This window comes from Amblyomma americanum, chromosome 5 (genome assembly GCF_052857255.1).
Source record: "Amblyomma americanum isolate KBUSLIRL-KWMA chromosome 5, ASM5285725v1, whole genome shotgun sequence".
NCBI classification, from domain to species: domain Eukaryota; kingdom Metazoa; phylum Arthropoda; class Arachnida; order Ixodida; family Ixodidae; genus Amblyomma; species Amblyomma americanum.
The window spans coordinates 198,637,262-198,660,045 of record NC_135501.1 but is presented as its reverse complement, the minus strand read 5'-3'; the positions used below and the strand labels follow the sequence as shown (position 1 = coordinate 198,660,045).

The 22,784-nt window shown below is 47.9% G+C and overlaps 2 protein-coding genes across 2 annotated transcripts in view; one reads left to right on the top strand and one right to left on the bottom strand.

Annotated features, from left to right (window-relative positions):
• The window catches only part of LOC144134504 (neprilysin-1-like), a 29,755-nt gene extending 22,282 nt beyond the window's left edge, over window positions 1-7,473 (top strand). Inside the window, exons 10-11 of the mRNA XM_077667412.1 lie at window positions 2,886-3,032; window positions 7,120-7,473. Of these exons, the coding sequence (XP_077523538.1) occupies window positions 2,886-3,032; window positions 7,120-7,473 (501 nt within the window). The remainder of the gene's footprint in view (window positions 1-2,885; window positions 3,033-7,119) is intronic.
• Window positions 7,474-11,918: 4,445 nt separating this feature from the next.
• Window positions 11,919-19,920, bottom strand: LOC144134502 (uncharacterized). Its single transcript, XM_077667411.1, has 5 exons — window positions 19,563-19,920; window positions 17,165-17,440; window positions 13,417-13,644; window positions 12,297-12,551; window positions 11,919-12,056 (listed from the first exon to the last, which is right to left on the bottom strand). Exons 1-5 carry the CDS (start codon window positions 19,914-19,916, stop codon window positions 11,976-11,978), a joined length of 1,194 nt encoding a protein of 397 aa, XP_077523537.1. The 5' UTR covers window positions 19,917-19,920; the 3' UTR covers window positions 11,919-11,975.
• Between the last annotated feature and the right edge of the window lie 2,864 nt (window positions 19,921-22,784).

The window sequence follows — 22,784 nt, the reverse complement described above, 5'->3', positions numbered from 1 at the left end:
ATTCTCAAAACCGCCATAGCGCTTCCGCAGCGCCCCGAACCCTGCACGAAACGCGATGGCTAGCGCGCCCATCATGGTATGGCAGTGGAACGGCAGGGGCTTCAAGGCAAAGCATACCCGGCCTTGGAGCATACCCTGCAGGCCCAGCCATACACACGCCACATTATCGCGCCGCAAGAAACGTACACTGACACCAGACTCACCAGCTATGCCGCCTACAACCAACCGGTGGCGCCGGATCTCGGCCCGAGTACCGCCATCCTCATACACCGCAACCTCAAGGCCAATCAGCTCGATCTTGACAACTCCGAAGTCCCACACACTTTCATGCAGGCCCTTCCCAACAGCCGAATCCAATCCCCGCTCAACATCTTAAACGTGTACAGCCCCCCAAGTGACAAGAGCCCTAAGATAGCCACTCTCCTCCGCAAGGCTTGTGCAGCCGCGCGGAACGAGATGCTACTTATAGTGGGCGACTTTAACGCACCGCACGCCGAGTGGGGCTACCCCCGCAAAGCCTGAGGTCGCAAAGAGCCTAATGTGTGGGAGACGGCCCAAACACTAGGTCTGACGCTACTCCTCGACCCCGAATGACACACCCGTTTCGGCAACAGCGTCACGCAAGACAGCTGTCCGGACCTCACTTTCGCCCGCAATATCTCAGATGCGCATTGGGAAAATCTCGGTATGAACATAGGTAGCGATCACTATATTCTCAACACTACCTTTACTGCCACCACAGCAAGGCCCTCTGTCGCACTGTCGCACACACCAACTGGGGCGCTTTCCGGTACGTGCGAGCTCAGCGCCCGCAGAGCCCCATAAACGACCTCGACACATGGAGTGAGACACTGCTCCGTGACGCCGCCAACTCCACCTCCATGGCCACCCAGGAGGAGGATGGCCCCATCCCCGACGCCAAACTCATGCACATGTGGGAGGCCCAGCGTAGCCTCCATGCTTGCTGGCTCCGACGCAAACACAACCGCCCTCTCAAGCTTCGCCTCGAACGAGAGATCGAAGCCTACTCTACCAAACTCAGTCAGGAGCAATGGCACGCTTCCGACCGCCTCAAAGGGCAGTTGGGATGCAAGAACACATGGCTTCTGCTCAAGCACTTGCTTGATTCACCAAGTCTGCATCCCACAAGAATCTCAACCGCGTCATACATGCGTTTCAAGGCACCAACGAGGAACTCCTCGTTACCTTGAAAGGCAAATACATCAACACCTCCACAGACATACCCATCCCCTCGGAATACACGGGATCTAAGAACCAAAACATGGACAGAGACATCATGGCGTCGGAAGTCCGCGCCGCCCTGAACCACATCAAGACTACCGTGGCCGCCGGCGACGACCACATCGCCGACAAGATGCTACGCATCCTCGACGACCATTCAGTCGAAGCACTTGCGGACCTTCTCAACCACCACTGGCATGAATGTCGACTTCCAGACTCCTGGAAGCATGCCAAGGTAATCTTCATACCCAAACCAGGCAAACGACTCGAGCTAGGCAACCTCCGGCCCATCTCGCTCACGTCTTGCCTGGGGAAGGTTATGGAGCACATGATTCTACACAGACTTCACAACCCACGTAGTCAAGAAGGACCTCCTACCCGTCTCCCCACCCCGACCTCGACCGAGCGCAAGCCACCATGCTTCGCAGACTGCAGACCAGTTCGATTCTCAGCCATTCTCGACTATACCTCATCACTGACGGGGAATATGACCCCGTCTGTCCTAATTGCGACCACGGAGTGTTTGCCACTCAGGCACACATCCTCTGGGGATGCGAGGGTAACCCGCCCCCACAAACTTCACTGCCAGCTCCCTCCTTGGAGGTTTGGATCCAACTTCTTGCAATACCACACAAGAATACACAACTCGCACTCGTCTCGTGGGCTCAAGACGTCGCCCCCACCTGGGGCCCACACTCAGCCCAGCTGCCCTAACTCCCAACCCTAAAGTGGAAAATAAAGTTGTTCCCTCTCTCTCTCTCGCCTCCATCGAAACGCGGCCGCCGCGGTCGGGTTCGAACCCGGGTACTCCGGATCAGTAGCCGAACGCCTAACCACTCGAGCCTCCGCGGCGGGCCTGTTGCCTGGGAAGTGATGCGTAAATGAGTAGTCCTACAATAGAACCGCGCACTGGTAATTTTGCTGCAAAATCACAATTTACACCGAAAATTTGTGCTTATCTTGTCTCTTCCCGTTTCTCAAGTTCAGCTGAAGGAATGCAGAAGTGTAGGAAAGTTCATAGTAGCAATGCTTTTTGGAGAATTCTGGCTCTTCAATAAACCCTGCGGATGGGGAGTCTCATTAGGAACGTCTAGAAAGCTTGAATCATAGCGCCTCAAATCCGTTTAACAAGCTGTCTTGGTGCCACTGTGCCTTCAGTAGCCATTTGTTCATCTGGCATTTGCGAGGCGAGGTTTTTCTTTATTGGTATCTTGTAGCCGTTATCTGCGTTACGAAATTACCTCAGATCTTCTTTTCACCGCAGTAAGCATTCAAGAACCATTAACTGTGTGCGTACAACTCGTAGTTAACGCTTGGTACGGCTTAAATATGATGTTCGCATTCTATCATGCCACGAAAAGTGTCATTCTGGAAAACATGTACCCGAAAATCGCAAGAAATCGTTGATATCTTGTCCGCGTCAGTAAAGTCTGTGTTATACGCTTATATTAATTGTGTCTCTTCCTAAAACGAGATATAACCAGATTTGAACTTAGTTACTCTTTCATTTAACCAACATAGCGTACTGTGCTTAAGCAGGACCGGGGAGGTCGTCTGCAACTTGAGAATTTTACTTTTTTTTCTGCAAGCGTCTTCTTATTCAGCTGGAGAGGTCAGCTTGACGTTGTCCGCATTTATTCCAGATTGTCGGCCACGAATTGATGCACGCCTATGACATCAATGGTATCAGGTTGAATCACGAAGCCCGTGCGGCCAAGTACAACGCTACGGACCCGACGCTCCAAGAGTACGAAAGAAAGGTGCTTTGTCTTCGAGCCTCGTATCTAAAGGTGCGTACCTTTTACCCCTTTTGAACGTAGTTCCCGCAGAATCCTCGTTGAGTAGTTAAGAAATATCGTTTAAGAAGCGGTAATAAGTAAATGGCTTACGAATAATTGTTGTAATAATGGGTAGTTACGAGGAAAGAAAAGACGCAGTGACTGCCCTTACAAAGATTTCTTTAGAAAGTTTATAGACTGTCCATAGACTTCTGTTTATAAAGTTATAGGTTCTCTGTAGACAACCCTAGAGAGCAGTCCATAGGCAATACAAATCTTATGGACAGTCTATAGACAATCTATAGATTTATGGCCATATACTTTCAGTAGACCTTTGTCTATGTACAGGATATAGACTATGACTAGAGAAAAAGAAATGTCTATAGGAAGGCAAAAGGGACTGTAAGAAGTCTATAGACCACTTTTATAAGGGTGCGAAGTCGAAGCCCCATCCTATCGTCCTTGGAATTTTGCCTATGTCGAAATGCGGCTGCCGCGATAAGAAATTGATGCGGTCCCCTCATGATCTGCAGCCGAACTTCTGTACTCGGCCACCACGGTGGATATTTCATAGAAAGACGCAGAAAGAAGTTTTTCAAAGAAAGCTTTCAAGTCGGCTAGATCAAGGTACAAATAGCCTGCTTGTAATAAAAATGTTAAAAAAAGAAAATCGAACTAAATGAAAAGATGCGAAGAGCAGGGTTCATGATAAACAGAAGTAGAGATTAAACTGAACGGTTGCTCGTTATCTATCCCAGCTTTTTTTTTTTTGCCTTCCCTCTTACGCACTCACTCCATATTTGCTTGGATCTTATTTTGTATAAAATCTGCGCAACGACGGGACATGAGCTTAAGAAAAAAAACGCATCCAAAGGAAGTTCTTCGAGTACACCTCTTTTAGGCACCTCTGGGTGCTTGCCAGAGTTTCAACAGGAAGACTTGTCTTCACCCAGACGAAGACAAGTGCTCTTGTCTAAACGCTGGCAAGCACCCTGAAGCTTTGTCCCCTACCTTGTTCCCTTTGTGATTATCAAAAACCATCTGCCCGTTCTCTCCCTACCATATTTGCTCAATGTGATTTTAGTTTAGGCTTTGTCAAACAGGTTGAAATAATTTTTGCACATCGTGTGCGTAAGTGCCCTTTTGTCCGTAAAGTTTCGGGACTGGTTTCCTTTCTTCTCTAGAAATGATTCCCCAAAACAAATGTTGGTGCGTATGTGTAGCGCCATCTTTTCGTGCTAACCTGAGGTATTTATGCTAATTGCTGTGGTAGCCGCTAGATGACACTATATGTAGAAATATGCGGTGTCACTAGTCGTTTGCGCATGCTACTGTGAGTGAATGTGGAGAGATGGACGTCTACCTCGAACACCGTGTAAACATAAAATTATGTGTGAAGCTTGGAAAGACAGCCACGCAGACGTATGAGCTCCTTCGTGACGCTTACGGCAACGAGACATTATCGCAGGTGCGAGTTTTCGAGTGGCACAAGAGGTTTGTTTCGGGGAAAACGTCGGCCGAAGACAACACAAGGCAGGAGCGCCCTTCAACCTCACGGAATGAAAACAATGTAGCTTGGATCAGGGAAGTCGTACAGCAAGACCGCACCATTAAAGTCCGCATGCTATCAGATGCTGTCGACATTAGTAAGACAACATGCCTCCAAATTTTGCTTGTGGACTTGGAGAAACGAAAGCTGAATGCCAGACTTGTGCCGCACTCCCTCACACATGACCAGAAGGACACGCGGGCATCAGTGAGCGCTGATTTGCTCTCCTAGGCAGAGAAGGATGCTGCATTCGTCGACAGAATCATTTCTAAAGGCGAAACGTAGTGTTGTCAACACGATCGTCAAAAAAAAAAAGAGGCAGAGTGCAGAATGGCGGTTCACAAGCTCTCCGGCGTCGAGTAAGGTGCGGCGACAGAAGACCAAAACAAAGGCGATGCTTATAGTGTTTTTAATGCCAGAGGTGCCATACACCACTAGTTCGTCCCACATTGGCAAACGGTGAATCAGGACATTTATATCCGCGTGCTCCAACACATGCGTGACGCACTGCGACGCCGTCGCCCTGACTGATGGGCATCTCGACAATGGAGCTTTCTCCACGATAACGGAAAGCCGTACGCTGCTCAGCGTGACAAAATTTCTCACCAAGCACAGCATTACAGTACTTCCCCATCCGCCATACTCGCCTAACCTCTCCCTATGCGATTTTTTTCCTGTTTCTTCGTGTGAAAAGAGCACTAAAAGGTCGCTGGATGGGGAGCGTGGAGGCCATTCAAGACGCCACGACAAAGGAGCTAACAGCCCTGCGAAAAGATGCGTTTTCCAACTGATTCCAAGAGCTGAAGAAGCGTTGGAAGCTGTGCATAGAGTGCAAGGGAGACTATTTCGAAGGGGTGATGCACAAATGAATTTAATGTTAAACGCAACTTTTTAATGGACTCAGTCTCAGAACTTTACGGACAAATGTTGTACGTTATGAAGCAATGTAAATATTTCATCACGTCTTTATGTTGGTCTTGTGCAAACCTGCTGGAGTATCTTCTGTCGTGTCATTGAAAAGGTTATGTTATTTCTGGCAATTATTTTTCTCACCACTACTTTTATTGTCTAATCAGGGAAGTGTGCGAGGTTTCTTTACTTGCGTAAAAGAAGGTCATTTCACAGCGGGATGCTTCTGCAAATTATTTCTTTAATTTGCTCTCCCCTGCAGCTTTTAAGACAGAGCTGATGTGATGATGTACAAACACTTTGTAGAAGGCAAATGACACATTGCATCGGACCGGGCTAAACTGAACTGAAAAAATTTATAACAACTGGTGCCTTCTCTCCACCTATAGTAGGTCGGAAAGGCTTCATCTTCATTCGCCATTCAAAAGGTCTTCATAGCCGCCTTGGTGGCTCATTATAGTTATAGAGCTCGACAGCTGACCCGGAAGACGCGGGTTTGGCCTCGGCTATGGCGGTCGCATTTCGTTTCAGGCGAAATGCTAAAAGCTCATGTACCGTGCGATGTCAGTGCTCGTTAAAGAACCCCAGGTGGTCGACATTATTCTGAGCCTTCCACGTCGGCATCCCTGATAGCCTGATTCACTTTGGGACGTTAAACCCTATAAAACCATAACTCATACAAGGGTTTTATATTGTACCTCTCCTTAGAGCATATGCAGTGCAGTGCTTGCAGTCTTCGCGGCAAGTGTCGTTTGACATCTAAATATACAGCGACGTTTATGCAGCACAGCAATGGGACACCTTTGCCCGCTAACCGCAAGCGGTCATGTACAGTCGTGAGCAGTATGAAAGGGAACATTAACACAAGAACACGCTCGAAGCATATGACTCTCGTGCTGACCGTGCCAACAAGAAGACTACTTCCAAATGTGGCCCAGATCATTTCCAAAATTTGGCCAGGGCCACCCCGAAATTTGATCTTCGCCGATTTGGACCAAAATTGATGTCCAACTATAATTTACCATGCCTCACACGATGGCGACCTCCAAATTTGGCCCGGGTCATTTCCAAAATTTGCCTCCCGGGCCACCCCCTAAATTTGACCTTGGCCGGTTTGGACCAAAGACAATCAAGTAAAGCCAGTGCTTTCGCAGCACGATAGGATTAACCAAGTTAATACCCTGGCATTATTTTTTTTCAATTTCGAAGCAAAACGATTCACTACAATAGGTAAAGCAGTCGTCGCGTAGGCCAGAGAATGACCTTGAACGACCTTCAGCCCAACCATTTAGCCGTGTTTGACCATATGTGGTAAAGTTATGGTGTCGAACCCTTGACGACTCACCTTGACACATGCCCTTTAGTTGACCTTTTAAGCTCTGACCTTGAGTTGACCTTTGACATTTGACACTGGGTGACCTTTGGGTTGACCTTCGACCCTAAGAACATCCGGTGGGGTGATGTGAAGCCACGTGATGACATCCGATGGGGGTGTCGTGAGACCATGTGATACCACTTCATAGCCACGTGGTCGTGTAGGTGTATATGGAACTCAAAAACATCCACCGCGCGATGTGGACTTTCAGAGTTTCGTACATGTTCTTGCTGCGGCTGCGTGTCAAGCCCACTGTGCACTTGCAGGCGGAATCAAACTCACGGGCGAGGACGCTAGACCAGACGATAGATGCGGAAGGATTCGCCGACTACACGGGCATCCTGTTGGCGCGCGAAGCGTTCCGCCGCCTAGCGGACGATCGGCGCACTAGGACTGTGCCTGACGTGGGGCTCACCGCTGACCAGGTCTTCTTCGTGGCGCACTGCATAAAGTACTGCAACGCGAACAAAGTGAACAGAACTCGGGAATTAGGCGGAGCGTACTGGCACGACCGCTCCCGCTGCATAGTGCCTCTGCAAAATATGCCCGAATTCGCTCAAGCGTTCTCCTGCCGGCGTGGGGACTATATGAATCCCGACAATAGGTGCGACTTCTGGTAGAGCGGCGCGGGCAGCGACAACAGTTTTTCATGGACTATTCGCAGTTGCAAGCTCCATATTTTTGCATGTCAAATTTTGTTGATGTGGAATGTGTTAGCCACTGCTATCGATACTAAACCCTGTCACTCACTTCTGCCCTCGGCTTTTCATTACAAAATTATTTAGACAGTCTATGGATTGTTCATAGACTTCTGTCTATAAAGTCTATAGACTCTATATAGACAAATCCTAGAGAAAAGTCTATAGCCAATACAAATGCTATGAACAGCCTATAGACAATCTATAGATTTGGGGCCATACACTTTTAGTACACTTTTGTTTTGCAGTCTATAGACTAAGGATAGACAAAAAAATATCTCTAGGAAGGCAGTAATGTCTATAAGCAGTCTATAGACTGTCTATAGACCATTTTTATAAGGGTTCGCTTCCTACACTCAGTAAGCTTCGAAGGTTTTATTTTAGTCGCCGCATGGGTCAAGTTCTCAAACACGTGCGTGCTACATTCTGTCCATATGCTAACTGTAACATATTTTGGCCTCTTATTTATCGATAGGAAAACCGTTATTTAGAAGTATCTCTGAAAACACATCAGTGAAGCGAAGTTTTTGCTAAGGTCGCTTCCCTCAAGGGGGCAGCAACGCCAGCCGGTTCACTCAAGACGTTATTTACCCGCTTTGAAAGCGCCCGAGAAGCATTTCTATGCGTTTTACGGCATCACCAGCGCGTCCCACTGTATAGCAGTGAAGGTGTAACATTGTGCGAGGCATGGCCTTCGTGCTTGGGGTGGCGTTCGCGGCTTTGCGGGGGACATCGACTCTTGACCCTTGACCTTTGGCCTTTGAGAATAAATGACCTTGGTCGAATTTTACTGCCTGTGAACCTGGGCGTGCTCGGGCGGGAGACAACCCTGACCCAGTCTCAAAATTGGATTGGCCTACCTCCAAATATTAGGTTGGCCCACTCCCCAAATTTTGGTGAGCCACTCCCGAAGATTTGAAAATCGTATTGACCAAAGAACCGACCTAGGAAACCCACAAAATGGGCTTGGCCCACCCACGGAATATGGGTGATCCACACCCGAAAATTTGAATATTGAGTTGACGCACGTTTGGAACCCACCTGGCACACCCCCTAAATGGGTTTGGTCCAACCTGTGTTCTTCAGTACTCTGTACTTTTTTTAGTTTTCTAATTGCCGATTCCACATTTTCACAGACTCTTCCGACGATCTGGCTATCATGGCTAAATGCAGACGCGTAAGCATACAGCACCTTCAGTATGTACAGGGTTGCTCAAAAGTTCCCAGGCCAAAGGGTCTACTTTTGAGCAATGCGCAGCTGCAGTTTGGACACTCCCCGCAGCTCAATATATCTGTACGGTATAAGGAAACATCATTCTCACTTTGATATCGTTGGTAGATTTACAGAGCTCTTAAGTGCCCGACATTAATAAGCAGACCCCATGGCCTGGGAACTTTTGGTCAAACCTGTACCTCTTAAGCTTAATTACGGTAACTGCCACCACTGTTCATACTGCAATATTGCTCCATATTTCCACCTATATCCTGACTGATGCGAAATCGCACACCTAGTTCTCGTCGGTCCGCTAATCCACGACAGCATAGTACGTGCTCACCCTTTAGCACATTATACGCCTCATCTGTCCTACTAGCCTCACTGATGCCTATGACATTATTTAATTATTTATTTATTTATTTGAACCTCAAGGGTCCCTAGTGGGACATTACATGAGGGATAATACCCTCCAGTTTCTCGAACAGTACTGCCACACCAGCCTTACTGGATGTATGTCTTGTTACGACTCGCCCTGCATAATTAAATTGTTTTTACTTTTTTGCCTTGTACTTTGCGTTGTATTTAGCACATTGTTCCTATCGTACTTAATTTGTTATTTTCCCCCCCTTACTCAATGCCATTCTGGGCCCTGTAATGTATTTAGAATAAATAAATAAATAAGTTTCTAGCGTTAAACATTGCCGGGTTCATTTTCCATTTGTGGCCTGCCCGCAGCCAGAGATTCTTAACACCCTCCAATGCAACGCAGGTCTGACCGCCGCCTTGGTCAAGTTGCTCCATATTCGCTGGGGCTGTTGGTCTATTCTTATAGGAGTTTGCTTGCCAAGTATTACACCACGGTGGCCAAATCATTTTCTGGTGGAGAGTGCGTTGTCGGCTATGGATACCCAGATCGCACAGCATCTCAGGCCTGTTGATTCAATTCTATGGACACGAGTATTTTTTTTTTCCGGTGGAGAATCGCGCAGCACCCGGATTCGAACCGCGGTCCTCTTGCACGCGAGGTGGTTGCCCTATCTCTACACCATCGCTGCTTTTTTTTTTAATGCTGTTCAATGCATTCCGGCATTAAAAATTTCTGGCCTTGATCGGTATTCTTTCCACCACCGGTTGAAACAGAGTACCTTCATCCACCGACGCCTTAGACTTGCAGGCTCTCGTGCTAATGCTGAGTACAAAACGTGTACTGTGCTTCGAAACCATAGCTGCGCCGTAATGTCCTCCTTTGTGATCAAATTAAATTCGTTTTTATCGCGTTTTGTAGCGATAGTTATATTACGGTAGCATTTACAGCCTTCAGCGTGGTGGTGGCACGTGACCACGGCGGCCACCGCCACGTGGTCACGTGGTTGGTCGCGTGACAAGCCACGTGGTGCGGAGCAACAGCTGCTGCTGCCGGCGGCGCGGCGCGCCGGCGAAACCGAGCTGCAACAGCTGTGCGCATGCGCCGTGTCAAGTGGGACGAAGATGAAGAAGGAACGCCCAGCGAAACGGAGCGGCGAAAGACTGACTTTGCAATTCAACTGAGCAAGTTCCACTCGGCCAGCTGTAGCTATCGCGTCACACCAGGTTTAACCAGAGCTAAACCACCACCAATTTTTTTACTCCATGAAATTTTCCGCAAGTGAACGTTAGGCTCTTATGGAAACTATGAAAGCTTTCTTCAAGGCCTGCGTCGAGACAAGTTGTGTTGTTACGACTGTCTGCACAACAATAGCGCAGACAAATACGAAGTGTCCATTTCTCAGCATTCTTCTTGGGTCTTTCCCCTCAGAAATTAATTAGCGCAGGCCTTCTATTCTTTTCTTAGTAATTTTGAAGCTTGATGAATGTCACTTAATGAATGAGACCCGGGAGCCATTTACAATTTATGGGTCGCGTTACCCACCTGATCATAATGATCGGTCATAAATTATAATGCGATTCGGATCTGTTGCCCTATAGGTTAATAAACTACCACGAAAAGTAGGCTGGCTGCTTACGCCTTGGAAACGAACACCTCGATGTGAGCTAGGCTGACACACATTGCACATCGCACGTATAGTGTCGATGAAAGCAGGGGACAGGCTGTCCTTGTCCTTTCTGGATATAATTTTCAGGCGGTATAAAATTTCATCGTTGGTTACAGGCGCGAGACACACGCAAAGCAAGGAAGATAGACGGAACTGAGCGCAGGAACAGTTACCAACTAACTCAACAGGACGTTCTTTTTAAGGTAGAAAATTTGTCAACCACGTCTAATAAGGAGGCGGAAATTTAAGTCCTTCGAGGAGAATATAATTGTATACTGAGAAGTGAGACAATTATTTCAAAATTTTGTATTCTGTACAAGCAATTCCGATGGCTTTACAATTAGGAGCAGCAGATATCTAGCTAACTCTTTTGTATGAATATTTTATTCACTCTGTGCAGTGAGTTTGTGCTACAAGGAAAACATCAAAGAGTTGTCTGCTCAGATTTTTGAGCTATTTGTTAAAGCAGCATTATGTATGACCGATTAATATTATAGCTTAATCCTTGATGGATCGATGATATTACGAAATGCTGCTGTGAGCCCGGTTCAGCGCATGTGAAAAGAATTCCAGGGGTGCACTTAAGTCTGCTTAGATGCAGTAATGCGAAAGCATTTCTCTTACTGCGCGTCCATCCTCCCTCATACGCGTCCGCCATCTCGCCTACTCACGCCATCTGCTGTACCAGCGCCGTACATTGCGAGGAAGGGTTTCTGTGGGTGACGCACGATAGCGCTAAGACTGCACTGACACGCTCTGTCCACAACTTCCGTCCACAGCTTCCGGTGACGCCACACATGAGCCAAGAAATGCTTTCGCATTAGAAGTGGCTGCACCGTCGTAACGAGAGACCAAATGCAGAAGAGCATGCGGGTGCAAGTTGCGAAATTCCCTCAATATCTGTAGCGACGGACCTTCAGTGTCTGAAGAGTGAAGTTTCAAGAATTTTCCATGAGCGCGCCTTCCTATATTTCCTTGGTTTAACAATGTCGCTCCTCCGTACCATGGGGCGAGCTGTTTTCGCGCAGTTGTCGGGGACGCTCGTGGTCCGGATACCAATGTGGGGCTTGACCCAGCTCTCAATTTGACAATTACAAGTGTTCACTTTTATTGCACCCTTCAATTTCTCGACAAACGCTCCACAACAGTTCGCAGAGCCGTCATTCACCAACTTCCTATCGTGGAGGCCAGATGGCTGGTCTTGCTCCTCGGTTCCCGATCAACAGTCGACATAGCCACCAGAAGGCTGCATCCAGCTGTTAGCAGAAAAATATGGATGTTACGACCACTTGCAACCTTTTTACAGCGAAAGTCGTTATAGCTTTGGTTTAGCTATACAGTATAGTCCTGCGATGTGCCGTGCAATATATACACCGTCCGCAGTAAGACCGGTGGTGCTACGATGGAATTGGTAAGGTGAGGGTAATATCTAATCCGATTAAGTGTCAAGTCACCATATCGCAGCTTCGTAGCGACTCCTACGATCGGACACGTACCAAGTGATAGCGAGTGCTCCACAAGCATTTCCTGGCTGCTCTGTCAAACGCTTGGATTCGGCTGGCTGCTCTTCTGCGCTTCTCAAACATGTATAGGATGTAGAAGCGCAACACAGCGACCAAGTCATCCACGGCCATCTTGATCAAGGCGACAATCACCACCATCTGGACGCCGAGCGCGCACACCCACACGCAGACCACGCGGGAGTCGTGACGCCAGAAGTTCTGCACGTAAGGTCCGCTCGTCAGGCTCATCTGGAAAAAAAATAGCGGTTGTTTAGCTTTGGTTAAACCTGGAGCATAGCCTCCTATATTTTATAGGAGGCTATGCCTGGAGCGACGCGATAGCTACAGCTGGCCGAGTGGAACTTGGTCACGTGACGAACCATGTGATCAGCCACGGCGCCGCGCCGCCGGCAGCTGCTCCGCACCACGTGACCAACCACGTGACAGCATGGCGGCGCTGCGACGCTGAAGACTCGAAATGGTACCGTAATGTAGCCATCGTTGCAAAAGACCAGATGGCGTGCAAGTGGCATTAGTAATTAGTCATTATTTTGTAATTAGGCATTAATTCGTAATTACTTGAAAAAGTAAAAACTATAGAAATAGAAAGTAAAAAGTGTTTAAAATAAATAACTCAATAAAAATTAAAAACCATTCAACAAAAATACAAATTTAAAAAGAACAGAAAAATGTGAGGTCTACAGACGCCGTGGAAAAAAGCCCGCGTTCTAGAAAGTTCTATGCTTTCGCATTCCTGCACGTAAGCAGACATAAGTGCACTCAGAATGCTTTTTTTCCTGTTGCTCCGTTGCTACGACATGAGAGCGTTATAGCGCCGAAAATCCTCTCACTAGAAAAATTTGTTTTTACTATAAGATAATGGCCAAAAATTATATAAGAATCTAGCTTGACGACACAGAATTTTCTGTTGCGTTTTCTGACTAGGTAGAGTTTTCTGAACAAAAAACCATTACTTCAGCTGTCGTAGGATCGTTGGCGAATATATGACCGCCATCCGAAGACTTCCATACTTAGCGCACCAAGATATTCACGAACTGAATGCTTAGCCAGCCATAGCGAATAGGACTTGAGCCGGCAAGCGTGGTCTGCATACCTGAATCCACTCGCCACGGCCGTCGGTCAGCGTCTCGTAGACGTGTGCGCAATCCCGGAGGATGTCTTCTGTGGAGCGGCCCGATGGGTTCCGGTACCACGCCAGACGCGCGCACACCTTTGAACCGTGCAGGTCTGGCAGCGTGCGGGGCAGGCATACGTGGCATTTGCTGCTGTACCCCACCAGGACATCCAGCGCCGCCGCCGTAACGTAGCGATCCCAGATCATCTGGACAGGAAAGCCAGTCCGGAGTGCGCTTCTACCATACTTCAAAAAATGCGAGCGAATATAATGCGCGGAAACTCCAGTAACCTCAAACTAAAAACCCGGCCGCAGCCTTACTGTTAAGAACTGCGAAACCTCATTCACGGATTTCCTCTACAAAATAACTTGGTATAATATATATTAATGAAGTCTACCGGTTCAACCTCAACTAGAATCAACCGGCAACGCACGGCGAAATCGACTTTACCTAGCGCATGTCACCCGCCGCGGAGGCTCAGTGGTTAGGGCGCTCGGCTACTGGTCCGGAGCACCCGGGTTCGAACCCGACCGCGGCGGCTGCGCTTTTATGGAGGAAAAACGCTAAGGTGGCCATGCGCTGTGCGATGTCAGTGCACGTTAAAGATCCCCAGGTGGTCGAAATTATTCCGGAGCCCTCCACTACGTCACCTCTTTCTTCCTTTCTTCTTTCACTCCCTCCTTTATCCCTTCCCTTACGGCGCGGTTCAGGTGTCCAACGATATATGAGACAGATACTGCGTTCAAGTGAAGCTTCCGGTTCAAAAGTTACTCTTTCTACAACTATATGCCGTCCTCGACACACAAGTCTACAGCATTCGAACTGAGTACTGTGCTGTGCCTTTATGACAGTCTCCGCTGCTTGGCGGGCCCGACATAGCTTTTGTATACACGAGAAGTTAAAAATGATCCATGGACACATTTCTTATTGTGTAAATAGTTTGTACATATTACTTCTCCCCCTATCCTCTCTTCCTGTCCCCTCACCTCTTTCATTTCATTTCTCCATTCTCCATGCTATCCTTTATTTCCGCTGCCCCAGCTCAGGTGCTTCAGTATCGATGGCAGATGCCGGGGATAGCAAAAACTTTTTCCTTGCTTTTTATTATTATTTTAATAAAAAACTACTTACTACTACTACATGCCCGTTCATGGTAAAGTCTTGTTGCCTGCTAAAGGCCCTCGTAAATGACGCCAGTGTACTCACCTGTGCATCAGTGGAGCGCTCTAGATGGGTGTGCGGACGACTGTACATAAATTCCGAGTCTGCCTACTTCAAACACATGCAAACACTGGAAACACTTGTCCATACCCTCGCTTATTGCTGGGAAATAGGCAGTGACGTGCTTTTTTTTTTGCGCAACTTCAGTGGGCTTCGTCGCCATTAGCACTCTCTGTGACACAGCCTTGACCCAGCAGCACCTATGAAAATGATTCCAGGTAATGGCGAAATAAGATCTGTGGGAACGATGCTTCGTGCAGCGTTTCACATCCTGCCGTGTTTTTTTTTATTTTCCAAGTAAATTCCTTTTAGTTTTTCTACTTGATTTTCATTTCTGAAGGTAAATATGATGAGTATAGCCATGCAATAAAGGTATATGGAAGAAGCATAACAGAGGCTCCTTTGCGGTGGTGTCCATGCGCGCTACCATATCAGGCAAATGCCTTCTATGAGAGCGCTGATGCCTGATAAATCGCATCTCCTTCAGCTGTGCACCAGTATTGTCACTTAATTTTTTTGCCGTCGAGTCAGGGCAAATTGCCATTATTTTAATTGATTTTCGTTCTACCTCGAGATCTAGAAGAGTGTAACAAAGCCACAAAATGGTTTGAACGGTAGGCAGCATGTTTTGTCTCGAAACATTCGCGGATGAGAAAACATCAGGTTCGTCTGCGGTCTGGGCCCTGGAAAACCTAAGTAACGTAAATGTGACTTTGTAAACAGGGTTGAGTTCACGTACATGGTTTGCACAAAACAGGGAAAAAAAGAAGTTCAATCGTCCTTTAATACTTTGTTTTTGGGGAAAGGAAATGGCCCAGTATCTGTCCCGCATATCGTTGGACACCAGAACCGCGCCGTAAGGGAAGGGATAAAGGAGGGAGTGAAAGAAAGAAAGAAAGAAAGAAAGAAAGAAAGAAAGAAAGAAAGAAAGAAAGAAAGAAAGAAAGAAAGAAAGAAAGAAAGAAAGAAAGAAAGAAAGAAAGAAAGAAAGAAAGAAAGAAAGAAAGAAAGAAAGAAAGAAAGAAAGAGGTGCCGTAGTGGAGGGCTCCAGAATAATGTCCTTAAAAACGAAACAAATCCAGCCAACTGCTTTCTGATCATCTTTGCACTTTTGCTTTGTGGTGTTTCGCGAATGCCAAAGAAGGCGCGAGGGACACAATAACAAGGAATTAAATATTATATTTGCCGCCCATTATTTTTGCCTTGGCTTTTTTCATTACAGAAGGATAGCATTGCTCATGTGTTTAATGGGCAGTAGTTCGTCCTTCCACTGTTTCTTCCTTTTATCACTGTGAGAACACTGAGCAGATACGAAGAACGTCCAACTCATCAACAAAACACAATCTTTTGTTCTTGGCGCGTCAGGATATTACAGTATTAAGCCTGGGCGTTTCCTTTCTAGCTGCCAAGCCCAGATCAGATGGCGCAGAGAATGCTCCAGTATAGTCTATGAATTCACGCCACAGATAAAGTTTTACATTAACTACAAATATATATTTGTAAGCTGCTTGTAGCCTGAAGTTTTTGGTAGATGCAGCTAAGCTTGGTTAGTGGCTCGGCTGCTGACCCGAAGGACGCGGGTTCGATCCCATTCGTGGTGGTCGAGTTTCGATGGAGACAGAATTCTAGAGGCCCGTGTAATGTGCAATGTCACTGTGCGTTAAAGAATCCCAGGTGGTCGAAATTTCCGGAACCCTTCGCTACGGCGTTCCTCATAGCTTCAGTCACTCTGGGACATTAAACCCGCATAATTCACAAACCGAACTATAAATTCATTATATGCCTTCCAAATTCCGTCGATACTCTGATGCAACCAAGCTCTTCAGGGAAGCTCCGCCCAGATTTAGGACCGCCGCACAGAATTCCTCCACGACAAAAAAGTATTACGTTGTTGAAACGTTCCTTATTGCCTGAACAAGAAGCTTATCACAATAAAGTTATACGCTCTATAATTTTGATACCTTACTTTTTTAGCAGTGAGACATTTTATATATATATATATATATATATATATATATATATATATATATATATATATATATATATATATATATATAATTGGTTTTTGGGGAAAGGAAATGGCACAGTATCTGTCTCATATATCGTTGGACACCTGAACCGCGCCGTAAGGGTAGGGATAAAGGAGGGCGTGAAAGAAGAAAGGAAGAAAGAGGTGCCGTAGTGGAGGGCTCCGGAATAATTTCAACCACCTGGGGATCTTTAACGTGCACTGACGTCGCACTGCACACGGGCGCCTTAGCGTTTTGCCTCCATAAAAACGCAGCCGCCGCGGTCGGGTTCCAACCCGGGCCCTCCGGATCAGTAGCCGAGCGCCCTAACCACTAAGCCACCGCGGCGGGTAATTAAAAAGCTAATTTCGTTACTGCCGCGTTTGGCCGGCGGAGTGATACAGGACGCCGCTAGTTCCATGTAACCAACTGCTGTTTTTTTTTTCTGAGTTGTATCCTACTGCAGTAGCTCTAAGCAGGAAAGTGCCGTTCTTACCGCCACGCCCGATGCTATCAGGGCAGCATGACGCCTGTTCGATATGACCAGCAGCACCCTGAAGAGCAGCTTAATGTGGAGAAAGACGCCGTAGGGCGCGCCGAGGTCCACCAGCCGCATGTACAACGTCGTGAGGTACGCAACGGCGTCGGAGGTGGAGTCGTCCAGTGCGGTCAACGCGGCCATAACCGGGACATTCAGGTGAGTCAACGGAGCCAGTGGGCCCCGTGGGTTGGGCATCGAGAGCACGCACATGAGCCCCATGAGCGGCAGGAGCTGCGAGCGCCAGATGTGGTGCGGAAGCTGGGAAGAGTCTCTTCGGCGATCTAAGCTCCCCACACGGGATCAAAAATTGGCAGTGGTTTAACTCGGCTAACCCTCGAATTCAGCGAAAAGCAAGCACGCTTGCTAAGAGTCTGAGGCTCGTCCATGGCAGCTCCGCTACACGCTCGCGACAGCCGTTCTATATATAGCCACACGACCACGTGGCTATGACGTGGTATCCATGGTCTTACGACACCCTCATCGGATGTCATCACGTGGCTTCACATCACCCCATCGGATGACCTTAAGGTCAAGGGTCAACCCCCTGTCAAAGGTCAGAGGTCAACTAAACGCCATGGCTCAAGGCCAGGGCTTAATAGTTCGACACTATAACTGTACCACATATGGTCATACACGGCTAACGTCGTTGAACTGAAGGTCGTTCAAGATCATTCTCCGGCCTACGCGACGACTGCTTTACCTAGCGTCAAAAGTCTACCGGTGTCGAGAATAGGAGTGCATGGTAAGGGTGGCACCTGTATGATGTGCGGTGTGTTTCGGAACTTGGAGGGGACGGGGGCAGTTACTTTTGACTCCGACAGTACCTGCAACGTGCAGACAGAACTTGCGCCGTCAGTAAAAGAAACGGACAGATCACAGCCGGGAGCCGTGCTGTCCCCCTTGATAAAAGTGGCTCCGTGTTGGTCTCTTTCCATGCGAGACACGAATGCAAAAAGTCTTCGCAATCTCTTCGAATCTTCTACGTCACACTATACGCCAATCGGGAAAAATAGATCCAAGTAAACTTCTGATTTCATCCTTTGTACATGCAAACTCGATCATTGCTCCTGAAGTGTAAGCAATAAGAAAATTATTGTGGCGACAGCTACATTACGGTAGCATTTCGAGCCTTCAACGTGGCGGCGCCGCCACGCTGTCACGTGGTTGGTCAGGTGGTGCGGAGCAGCTGCCGGCGGCGCGGCGCCGTGGCTGATCACGTGGTTCGTCACGTGGTTGGCCACGTGACCAAGTTCCACTCGGCCAGCTGTAGTTATCGCGTCACTCCAGGTTTAACCAGAGCTAAACCATCGCCATTTTTATTGGCACCAAGCACAACGTATTTCTAGGCCTAACCATGTAGTCACAAAAAAAAGCAAGCTGTTTTATACCTACAAATACTTCGTAACCGTAATTTCTCTTCAGGAACGAGCTAGCTTCATTGGTGACGAAAACGACAATCATGGATATGCAGTCGTTTTTCTCGCCGCACCTCGTCGCTCTTCAGTTTTGATACTTGAAAAGCCGACCTTCTTCCAAAGCTTCCTATATGTTGTGAAAGCAACCATGGTTTTAAGAAACGTGCGCGAGGCAAAAGACACGTGTGAAAACGAACTAGGCAACATGAGGGGGTTTGCATGTTGCATGTGCCGAATAGGAATTAAAGGCAATCTTGGGGAGCAGGAAAGGTAAACATGGTATGGAATCGCTCCTAAACTGCGGTTTTCGTATTAACAAAACAACTTGAGGGACGCTTAACGCACGGTAGTATTTGGATGAAATACTATTAGAGGACCACAGTGTTGCTACTTTGGTGTTTCTAGGTCAATTTTTATGCGGCATTTCGCGGTTGCACCTGAGACACACACCAGCATTCAACTGGTCCACTTCTATCCTATAGCTTAATTAGCAGGAAAGAATATATTCGTTGAGCGCTGATGCACACATACACTGTGTTTTCTGGGCACACCGTATCCCGCAATCCGGCGCATGCTCACTTTCCTCTGGGCTGGTTGTAAAAACGTCACAAGGTCACATGGTCACAAGGTCATCTGCCACGATGGGAAGGTTGTGATGATGTCACAAGGTCACGCGACCTCTCTCGATCAGTTAGCGAATTTGGTGACACACGCCGTCATTTTTGCAAATGCTGGCTATAATGCTACCACATCAAGAGGGAATATCCATGCCGCCGAAATATTTCCGCTATCATCCGCCACGATGCACTGCCGTTACATTCCATTTGTGTGGCGCTTTTCGCGTGCCCGTATAGTTGTGAGGAGGGGGGGGGGGGGGATCGGAGAAAGGCGGAGCAAATGACGCGCTCGGGAGCGTCCCACGCTGTGTATCAGCTTACCACGAAAGCCATGCCGAATGCGATGTTGGCATCTGTAAAGACTTCCCAAAGCCAAGCAGAAATGCTTCGCCTTTTATGCTCGTTTCGGCCGCTTTCGGCGGTGGGAGGTCTTTGCTCTTGAGGGGCCACACCACGGGGATGCTCCGCCTCCAGTAACGGCACCTCCTGCCTGGTGTCAGCACCATCGGGTCCATGGTTGTCGGATTCCGGAAGCGACACTGCCCTCGAGACAAGGCAGGGGTCCACACCAAAGCCTTTCCTGTTTACATCGGAGGCTTCAATGTCCTCAGCTGGACCCTGTACCACCCCGGGTCCGGCAGCCTCCATGGACCCTCCGTGACACGAAGTGGTCATGACTGGTTCGTCGACGCTTTCCTGTAGTTTGAGGACGAAGCAGAGTAGGTGTGCTGGAAGCTTAGGCGAGCAGCAGCAGCTTCATTCACTTTCTTCTTTGTCGACGGAGAAGACACGAATTACTCTTCAACCTTCTCTTGCCTTGCAGTGTTTCGGAATTACCCCAAATCAGGACACACTTACTACCCAGAACTTTAAGAGTCAGAATGTCGGAACTGAGCATAAATTTCGGACGGGTGTGTACCGCAAGCAGAAAAACAAAGCCTCATTCCCTTTTTTTTACCAATACCTAATAAATGAGAGCCGGCCGTGCTCAATTCAGTCCCTGAGGGCCAGAAATGGCTCGAAGACAGGGTCATCGTGGCAACTTCGACCAGTTGGATACTGATATAGGGACTCCTTCCATAGGATTCGTGCTCGGCTTGGTCAATAAACATTTTCAACGGAAAGATTTTTACAAAGGCCTTTACTGCGACCTCTGTACTATGAGGTTCATTTGGCTGAACGATACGGCAGTACAGGCGTAGTATGTAAAATTGAACTCGCCCATTAGGCAGACAAGCAATGAGGTTCATCACAATTTCCATGGAGTCGGCCAAAGCCAATGGTATCTAGGACTGACTACTTCACCTGCTTTGCTCCAACCACCTTCTTCTTCCCTCTCAATAAATATTTATTCCTTGCTTACCAAGCAATAATGCGGGCACAAGAAATGCTTTCTGTCCGTATTCTCGTGCGGGCGTGGATCCGGATGTGGCATTATGTAAAATGTGGCCTATGTGGATATGCATTTGATATGGGCTTCGCCAAAACGGGCCTTGATGACAACCGTAGCAATGTTAACCAATGGTTCATTCGGATAATTGAGTCTATTCAAGGGGAAGGCGAATGAATCTCAATCTGAATCTTAATCTGAATCTGAAATAGGAGACAGCACAGAGTCAGGCCTCTGCACGTGCAGGGTGCTGTCTCAGTGTTTCAGTGAATATAGATTTTTTTCTAGAGGTAAGAAAGGATGTTGTTGAGTAAAATGAACGCAAATAAGCACGAATTTTTCTATTTTATTAACTGGGCGTAGTCATTCAGTGCTGGCTGGAATGGTTGTTATCCATCCGACAACCACCATGCATCACGCAAAGCCGGACGTCACCCGCTGCTGTGTGTGTCATACGCGCCGCACACGACTGATCGGAAGCGCTACGTTGGTGATTCACAGGTAATTCGGTAAGTGCTGGAAGTAAATAAGACACGTTGGGCCTAACTATTCACCGTTACATTCTGAACTGTGGCGAGGAGGGCGCGGCTAGCAGGAAACGAAGGGGCTTCAGCCCCGTCTGGTTGAGGCCGACGCGTTCAGCGCAAACAAAGCACCGTAAAACATCACAAGAAACGCAAAGGCACGTGGAGAAAAGGGACAAGAAACAAACCACCCGTTACCGCCACGCGGTGTTATGTTGAGTCGACGCTCGAGGCAACGAGCTCGGTGGGTTCTTCATGTCCCTCCACTAGATGCACTTAGACTGCGCGATGGAAATATGCAAACAGTTCTATAGCTTTATTCACGCCTGCTCCCTAGCTCCCACCTTGCTTCCTTCCCTTACGGCGCGGTTCGGGTGTCCACCGAGGTATGTGAGACAGTTACTGCGCCAGGCCTCCGCGGTCGCTCGGTGGTTACGGCGCTCGGCTGCTGACCCGAAAGACGCGGATTCGATCCCGGCCACTACGGTCGAATTTCGATGTAGGCGAAATTCTAGAGGCCCCGTGTACTGTGCGTCGTCAGTGCAGGTTAAAAAACCCCAGCCGGTCGAAATTTCCGGAGCCCTTCACTACGGGGTCCCTCATAGCCTGAGTCGCCTTGGGACGTGCAACCACCATAATCCAAACCATAATCCAAACCATAAACCAAACCAGTTACTGTGCGATTTCCGTTCCTCAAAAACTAATTTTCATTTTATCACACGTAATAAAAAAATTATTCGAAGTTAGCCAGTGGGATTAGCTGAGGCGTTCAGCTTTGTGACGCTTGCTGACTTGTGTAGACACTTTTTGATCGCGCGCGAAATTTGGGTGGTATCTTTACCCACATTCGTTCTTGTCGAAGCTGGGAGCGTCTAGCGCCACCTGTGAGCGTGTCGCACGTCTGTGTCGCACCTGTGAGCGTGTTGTGTTCTTCCCGTGTCCACATGTTGAATAAGATGAGCATTCAGCACTGCACGCAGAGGGGAACTCTGCAGCGGGTGACAGCAACTATAGAGTCCTCCACCGCCTTCGCTATTTCGGGAATTTAAAAAAAAAATATTGGGTGCCGACAGTGCAACACCCTCCTGTATATTTTTTTAAGAAGCTTTGAAAGTCCACTTTTCGTTATACCGTTACATATATTGCCATGAATCTTTGCAGTGTTCGTTCATTCTTCAAATCTGTCGCCACGACACTTTATCGCTTTGTTTGCGACGCAAGACGCGACTAGATTTATATTGATTGATCGCAGCCAGGCAGAACTGATTCTACGTTTTTCCGGAATATTCTAGTAACTTTGCGCTCTTTATCTCGAAAGTTCGCTATCAACGGTAAATTGAGCACGGCCGACAGCGGCGGGCATTGTGTTCGACGACCGCCCAGGACGCTTGTTGCTTCGCCGCCGCCGAGTGATTCAGTCAATTGTGGGCGCAGGTCAGCCCAAATAGTTTTGTTTAGGCACCATTTTCACTGTCTTTTTGCTCTCCGGATTGCAGTCACCACCGCGTGATAATATTGTAAAACAAATAAAGGATATTTAATGCCAACAGGTAAAACGAGGAGAGGCAGCCACTCCAGAAGTAAGGCTGCCCGCAAACTGTGCTTAGTCAAATGAACACGTTCTCCCTG